The sequence below is a fragment of the Limulus polyphemus genome, unplaced genomic scaffold, assembly GCF_000517525.1.
Source record: "Limulus polyphemus unplaced genomic scaffold, Limulus_polyphemus-2.1.2 Scaffold737, whole genome shotgun sequence".
Lineage (NCBI taxonomy): Eukaryota > Metazoa > Arthropoda > Merostomata > Xiphosura > Limulidae > Limulus > Limulus polyphemus.
In genome coordinates this window covers 296370-305175 of record NW_013666347.1, presented here as the reverse complement: position 1 = coordinate 305175, position 8806 = coordinate 296370, and the positions used below count along the sequence as shown (strand labels likewise).

The 8806-nt window shown below is 30.6% G+C and overlaps 1 protein-coding gene across 3 annotated transcripts in view; it reads left to right on the top strand.

Annotated features, from left to right (window-relative positions):
* LOC106460266 (5'-3' exoribonuclease 2-like) overlaps positions 1 to 8283 on the top strand; it is a 68858-nt gene extending 60575 nt beyond the window's left edge. For 2 of the 3 annotated variants that reach the window (XM_013919952.2, XM_013919954.2), the window contains exons 32-34: positions 4526 to 4589; positions 5153 to 5300; positions 7858 to 8283. In XM_013919952.2, coding sequence (XP_013775406.1) covers positions 4526 to 4589; positions 5153 to 5300; positions 7858 to 7911 — 266 coding nt within the window. In that variant the 3' untranslated portion in view covers positions 7912 to 8283. The remainder of the gene's footprint in view (positions 1 to 4525; positions 4590 to 5152; positions 5301 to 7857) is intronic. The other variant, XM_022386938.1, reaches the window with a different exon arrangement.
* The last annotated feature ends 523 nt before the right edge of the window (positions 8284 to 8806 follow it).

Here is an 8806-nt window from a genome sequence, read left to right as displayed (position 1 = left end):
TCTTAAATGAAACATCCAAAACTTAAAGCTTAGGTCTTGAAAAAATCAAATGTCTGAAACCTATTTTGGGCAGTGATCAGAAGCTAAGCCACATGATGGTTGTGTGTTTGATATCATGCATTTAACAGACATGAAAGATTACAAGTAACTTGAATCAGTAGTTTTAATTTTTGTTTTTTGTTTAAATCTTGTTATATCTATCGTTACTAACGAGCACCGTACATGTAGTTTTCAAGTGGTACTATTTGCCTCTCTGTGGCATACAAGCTAACTCATGAATACTTGCTGTTGCTGTAGGAACCGTGTACATGTATTTTAATTGGTGTTATATATTACGCTGAGTCACAGAAATCAAGTTATGAAGCTTAGTGTATCCATTTCTCTGGGGGCTTGTATATTTATTACTCGTTGACTCGTTTCCCAAATGCAAATATAATTGATTTGAATAAAATTACCAGTTAAGAAATGCTTACCTACATAAAGATTACCACATTCAAACCCAGATCTGAAACAGTGATGACAACACAACACATTTTGCTTTTCATTTGAAACAAAGAAATAGAAAAAATGTAAACAATAAGAAAATGTACTGTCCAGTGTGCGGCTCTACAAAATATTATATGCGATATACACAGAAAGATCATTGGGATACCGTGTTTGTATTGTAATGTAATAATCTAGTTTGAAAAATAGTGAATCCAGTTTTAGTGAATGAACTTTCTGTCTTTAACATTTAAGTTCTGATCTTCTCAATTTTTACACGTTATTCATTGTGGTGAATGTTAAAATATAATGCCCAAATATGGTTATGTTCCTCAAATGCTATTACTTTGATTGAGTGCAATTTATTGGAAAAATTTTGATTAAACAAAACATTTTTATCTAGAGATATTTTTTGTGTTTCTTCATGAAAATGTCTAAATATGTTTTTCTCTTTCTGTTGTAATGAATTTACAAAATACCTCCAATATTAATTGAAGAAAAATTATTTACTAGGAAACATCTAATATATCTATAGGTTTTTGGCATATATATATCTTTCATTTGTTAGTGTTTGAATTTAAATGAAGCTAAAATTATCTCCAGAAGATAGATTGTTAGTGAAAGTGTTAACCTTACACATGTAATTCTGGGGTCAAATTGGGCATGTCACAACCTTTTTATAGAATTGCATTAAAAAACTTTATTAACAATGTATGTCAATAAACTTGGCATCAAAAATGCAGTTTATAATTCAACTTTTAATATTATATAAGTTTTAATTATGTGACACTTTTTTTTTGCTACAAATTGTCCATTTTAGATTTTCTTTCTACTCCTGTATGATCTTCTGACTTTAAAGTAAATTAAACACTGAAGTTTGTAATTCATAAGACATAATGTGAACTTACAGCCTCCAGTCATCTTGTCTTACAGCTATAAATCAGAAAGTCAGATTCATGTACTACACACTCTGTCACATCCTGTCTTTAAAAAAACAAATTTCACTAATTCTATGTGACATTGGATTATTTGTAACCAATAGAAAGAGAATATTTTAATATTCGGAATTCCCTGTAAGGCTAGCTTGTTCTGATGACAGTTTTTGAATTATTTGGCTTACTGTTTCTGTATTTGCTATTGCTGATATCACCTCGACCAGCTAACACAATTATTTAACCTCCATATAGTTTAGTTAGAAAGCTAGTTAAATTATAAAAGTTTTAGGACATTCTGTATTGTGTACACGTTAATATTGTTTGTTCTAAATGGCATATTTGAGATAAATAGAAATTAAGTAAATTTCTACTAACAACCATACCAAAAGTTAGCTTTTACTGAGACTTTGAAAGTAAAAACGTAGAAGGTGGTGACTTTGTTTCATATTAAAAAGATATAGATTTTTGCACTTTTCATCATACAACTACACTATGAATAGTAAATATGGTTGGAAACAATAACAAACCAGAAGATGTGACAGAACTTGTAATATTTAGACTAAGGCCGAACAAAAACAAAATATGGTGTATCCTAATTGTTTAACAAATCAACCGGAATCCATTTAACTTTAATACAGTTGTTAAATTGTGTTTTTTGGGATTGATATGTTTTTATATTGAATAAATAGGCAACTACGAATGAGAATGATACACTATTATTTACATGTAAATAATACTCATGTTTGACAAATGTGCTAGGTGAGAATTTATCCTGAGTAGGACTCACTGCTGATTGTGGTCATGTACAATAGTAACTCCAATCTGTCTTATTATTATTAAATATTTTAACAACCAAGAAAACCTTAAAATCTATGGGATAAACTAAAAAATGTAACATGTTCCCAATTATCCTACATCATCACGTAGCATGGCATTGCCTGGTCTGTAAGGTACTTGACCTGCATTCAATGGATTGTGTGATTGAAAGCTGGTGTTATAATGTAACATTCAATTCAACTATTTGTTGGTAACAGAGAAGCTCAAAAGTTGATGGTGGGTGCTGTTAAGCTGGCTGCAAATGGTCTTAGTAGCTTTGCCATGGTTGATTTTTGGACCTTCCTAAGTTATGTATAAAAGTCCGTTTTCTATTTATGTGAACAATAAATTTAGTTTTAAATCATTCTTTATTTTGCTACAGTTAAAAAGTGTCAAAACAAAATAACTTTTTGCAGAGTAAATAGATTGTGGGTGTTAATCCGCAGTAGATGTTGTCTATGTGTATACAGTAAAGACATTGTACTATAAGAAAGTGTTAATTAATGGGTGGGTGTAGTTGAACTGATAGAGATGGTCAGCAATTCATTTTCCATTACAGTGGTTCAGAATTTTATCAATCTCTTGAAGCTAGTACGAACCAGGTGTATATTGTTTCAAACTTATTTAGTGATTTATTATAATTTCTGGCAAATGTAGATAGCATCTTATGTTCCTGATCTCCAACTTGTTCATAATGATTAGTTAGTTTGTTTACATTCCAACTAAGTAAATAAATCCAGAAGTACAGTAGGCCACTTAACTTGTAGGAGAAAAAGAAGAAACTTTTGCTTTTACTATATTTCAAAAACTTTGCTGTTGTAAAATTTTTAATCTGGATTTGGAATACTCTGTATTTTATAGTTGTTGTTTTTTAATCCTTAAATTTGTGGAGTTGATAGATGATTATGCATCAGATCATCATTTTAATGTTGCACGTATTGTTGATGCTTCATGTCTTTAAACCCTCAAGATTACAGAGTATTTTCCAGTAAGTATTTTGCTAATCACACAAAATATTCTTCAGTTACAGGTGTCTTGGAATACATCAGGGCTCTACAGTGAAATACCTTCTGAAATACAAGATTTAAAAAACTAAATCTTAAAAGAAATATAGACAAAAGTGATGCATTTAATTATTATTTTTTTATCTGTACACAAGAAAGATTTATATAGTACCTTTTTACTTACATACCAAATTCTTTACTTTTATTCTAGCATAGAATAATGTATAACACATTATTTACTTTTATTCTAGCATAGAATAATGTATAACACATTATTTACTTTTATTCTTGCATAGAATAATGTATAACACAAATTATTTACTTTTATTCTAGCATAGAATGATGTATAACACAAATTATTTACTTTTATTCTTGCATAGAATAATGTATAACACAAATTATTTACTTTTATTCTAGCATAGAATGATGTATAACACAAATTATTTACTTTTATTCTTGCATAGAATAATGTATAACACAAATTATTTACTTTTATTCTTGCATAGAATAATGTATAACACATTTACTTTTATTCTAGCATAGAATAATGTATAACACAAATTATTTACTTTTATTCTAGCATAGAATAATGTATAACACAATTATGTTTTTTATTACAAAGAGTAATCAAACTTGTTGTCAGTGGTTAATTTTTGTTTCAAAGTTTTTTATCTTTGGTCTTATCCAAGACTTCAAGCTTCAACCATCATTTAACACTATTCTGCATAATTGTTTTCATTTTGGTTCTGTTTCAGAGCCATGCATTGCTAATAAGCACATCTTTTGTCAATAGATAATGTCACCCATGCATGATACTGATATGTACAAATAATAGAATTTGGAGCATTGATTTCTAGCTGTAAAAACTGAGATGGTGAAAAAAAAATAGTTCTTCTGGATGAAATGATTATCCTTGTGTATTTACTATATCCAAGTGCATTATGTATTCTATAAAATGTTTCTTTTTTATTTTGAAGTACAGGATGAGTTTTTCTAACCAATTAAAAACAGATCTTCCCTTGTTTGCTATTTGTATCGATCATATAAAGTAGTTTGATAATGTTGTATTTGAAAATATTTAAAGAAAATTCTTATACTTTAAAAAGTCTAATAAAAGAAGATATTTATTAAATTAACAGGAAATCTGGAGAATATTTTGAATATTAATTAGTAATAACAACTTCTTCTTTTATTACAATTTCAATAAACACCATTATATATAGTTTTAACATAATGAGAAAAGTGGATTAATTTATGTTGTATACCTTACCATGGTTCTGTCTACAGGTCTAAATTCACTGCAACAAGGAAGAATGTCTGGTGATAGTTGGGCTTATAACAGTAGTCAGAGGTGAGTTAACTTGACAGTAGCTAAAACTCAATACTTAAAATTATGTCCTCTATTCTAAAAAGGTAAAAGCAAGTTTATATTATTATACATACAGACAAGGGGCCCTGGCATGGCCATGTGGTTAGAGTGCTTGACTCACAGTCTGAAGGTTGTGGGTTCAAATTCTTGTCCCACCAAACATGCTTGCCCGTTCAGTCATGGGGGCATCATAATGTGACAGTCAATCCCACTATTCATTGGTAAAAGAGTAGCCCAAAAGTTGGCAGTGGGTGGTCTAGTCTTTAACTGCTAAATTAGGGATGGGTAGCACAGGTAGCCCTTGTGTAGCTTTTTGCGAAATTCAAAACAAACCAAACCATACAGATAAGCAGTTCTTGAGAGGTAAATCCATTAAGAAGGGTACCAGTTGATTTTGGGTTTTCCAAGTATTCAGTGTTAATTCTTGTTGAATATTCTCAATGCATTGTTCACTTCATATCATATTAAAAGCTTTTTTTTTCTTCTTTAAACAATCTTTTTTTTATTAAACCTTTTTCATTGTACATTCACCTTGTTTGTGATAGACAAGAAGGAAATCAGTGGACAGCAAGAGATGGAGGTACCTGGGGTCCAATGCCATATAGACAGTCGTCCAACCCACCTGACTGGAATAATTCAGGTAGTGCAAATAGTGGATATAGATCCAGACAGTATGGAAGTGGCAGTTACCAGGTAATGTACAGAATTTGACATTAATGCATGCTCAGGTCATACAAATAAACTTCTAAATCATGACTTTTATTAAAACTGCTGCAATGTAGCATCCATATTTTACTGCCATGCCATGTTAGAACTTGTTATAGTGCCACATGTGGTGCTTCTGTTGTATTTCCGGTTTACACATCAGTAAACTACTATCCTGTGGTCCTTATGCTGATACAAATCCATTGTTACATATTGTATAATAATTGTATGCTGTGAATTAATTACATTACAGTTAAACATTCTTAGGTGTGGTTAGACTGCTACCTCATGTTAATTGTTATGCCGATAATCATGTAACAGCTGTTGCAAGAAAATACAACTTTTATGTTGCTATGTCATGTTACTGTTATTGAACTTCCACATCTATGTGTTGCTACCAAGCAAAATAATAAGCACTACACTTAAACAGTGGTACATTATACTACTGTGTGCCAATATGTACATAGCACGCTATAATTTTATAATGTAGTAGCATAATATCATTAATATTAAGAATTAACTAATTCTAGCAGCAAGTAGGAGCAGTGTAAGGGAAATACGAAATATCAGTTTAACTCTTGTGATGGCAGTTATCAACAACATCCAGGAGTTAACAAAAATCATGATGTAAAACCTTAATTGTAAAAGGCTTTTAAAGCAGTTCACCATACTGTAATACTGATAAATCATGACGTGTCACAGCTTTACTGTTGTATCATGATACTGTTACTTTGCCATATTGTGATATACTGTTGTGTCATGACATTATTACGCTGTTATGTAATGACACTATAAATTGGTAAAACATCTTTACTTCAGTACTTTATGCTTCATCTTGACACTTCTTTCCCATTAAACCATGACACTGATGTTGAGTTACTACATTATGACACTGAGATTGAGTTACTACATTATGACACTGAGATTGAGTTGCTACATTATGACACTGATGTTGAGTTACTACATTATGACACTGATGTTGAGTTACTACATTATGACACTGATGTTGAGTTGCTACATTATGACACTGAGATTGAGTTGCTACATTGTGGCACTGATGTTGAGTTGCTACATTATGACACTGAGGTTGAGTTGCTACATTATGACACTGAGGTTGAGTTGCTACATTATGACACTGAGGTTGAGTTGCTACATTATGACACTGAGGTTGAGTTGCTACACTATGACACTGAGGTTGAGTTGCTACATTGTGGCACTGAGGTTGAGTTGCTACATTGTGGCACTGAGGTTGAGTTGCTACATTGTGGCACTGAGGTTGAGTCGCTACATTGTAGCACTGAGGTTGAGTTGCTACATTATGACGCTGACGTTGTACTAAAAATTACAAAATCTCTATAATTGTAGGATTCATATAGTTACTTTTATTCCAAGTGTAAAGTTTTGTCAATACTGTTGAACATTAATTGGTCAAAAACTCATTGTCTTTGAGCAATTGCCACAAGGTAGAAATGTTCAATGCTTATTTACAGATGTTGAAAAGTTACCTGTGACACCTCAAAATTTCAGCACTATAGCTGAAGACCAATGGGAAAGGTTCTCAGGCAATAAAACTCACAGACAAGACAAATAGATATAATACAAATTTTATACACGAGACATTGGAATTCATGCTAAAACAACATTAAAAGGTTCCATTTATATTTTTTGAAACTTTATAAAATGTATTTCATTAAATTGTTATATTTATAAGATGTGTTTAATTAAATTGTTTACCATTTATAAAATGTGTACTAAATCACATATCATTCTTTATTTGCAAGTCATATCAGACAACAAGTATAATTTTATGTTGTGGTACAATATATACACAGACTTAATAACAAATGAGGGTTTGGCAGGACGTGCATAACTTAATATTAATAATTTCTTACTGTACTACAAACCGTTACTAATTGATATGTAACAGATTAAGAAACAGTATCATTATCAATTTATTTGGAACGATGAATGATATGATCATAAATTATTACAATACAGTTGACAAAATTAAAAAATGTTATGAATATGAAACACCAAAATATCAGTTTTTTTTCAAGTAGGAGTAAATTACCCAGAAATAGTCATTTGCTTGTAGTAGTATTGGGCTTTATCAGTTGATATTGTGTTTGTTGCATGATGCTAGTATATTAACAAAACAACTGGCATAGTTATTCTCACTGTGTGCCCAGTACACAAAAATATCTTGTTTCCGTATTTATAAAAAAGTAGATAACCTTGTGGAATAAGTCCTCCAATCTCTAATCCATATGTGTTTGTTACTCCCAGATTCCATATTTTTATCCATTACTTAGCATATGTTTAATATTTTATTTTATCCATTATTGAGCACATGTTTAATATTTTATTTTATCCATCATTAAGCATATGTTTAATATTTTATTTTATCCATTATTGAGCACATGTTTAATATTTTATTTTATCCATTATTGAGCACATGTTTAATATTTTATTTTATCCATTATTGAGCACATGTTTAATATTTTATTTTATCCATTATTGAGCACATGTTTAATATTTTATTTAGGATTATGATTCAAGAAGAGGAACAAGTTCTCAACAGCGTTACAGTTGGCGTTAACGACAACACTATAAATGTGGCTAAGACTCGTATTAAAGCACCATAAAGATCTTTTCATTTTCACCTTGTATATCTTTTGTCCCATGATGTGCATGATGGAAAACCGATTGTTTATTGGTGTATATATAACCTGGCTGAATGCCTAGTTTTTAAAGTGTTTTGACTGAGTGTGGATTTCATCTTTACGTCATTTGAATTCCGGCAAAGAAAATTTGTCAGAATTTAAATGGCATAAAAATATAACATATAAGTTTTGTATTTTTAATGATTATTTTTATTGGCATTGAATAATTGACAAAAATAAGCTGTTTTATTCACAGCGGAATAAATTCTTTTAGGAAAATAAAATTTGATTCATTTGAAAAATGTTCCTACATTTGTGTCATAAGGTGATCTTTATTTAAGCATATGGATAACTGCTGTCGATGGGATGACAACAGATTTTTTAACTTTTATTAAAAGTAACGTTACACGTAAAATAGCTTTTAATATGTTAGAATGTTTTTGTTAAATGTCATATGTTTTTTTAATTCTAAGAACCTGTGAGTGAAAGTAAACAAGAATGTGTTAGGTCAAACTTTCCATCTTCTATATCCAGTGCCAACTAGGCATTTTGCCCAACACCAAGGCTCATCAGGTTGGCTAGACGTAGTGGTCTAGTAGCTGTGTTTATATCATGAATAACAATGGGTAGGGCATGTAGAATATACATGAATGTTTACTGCCAATCACTTCTGGTGTTAAAAACCTTTATTACACATGAGTAAGCTTAATTCGAAATTGCTCCAGTCTTATTTCATTGACAGACAGACAGACACACTCACTCACACACACACACACACACACACACACACATATATATATATATATATGTGTGTTAAACTTTTTTTTTTTT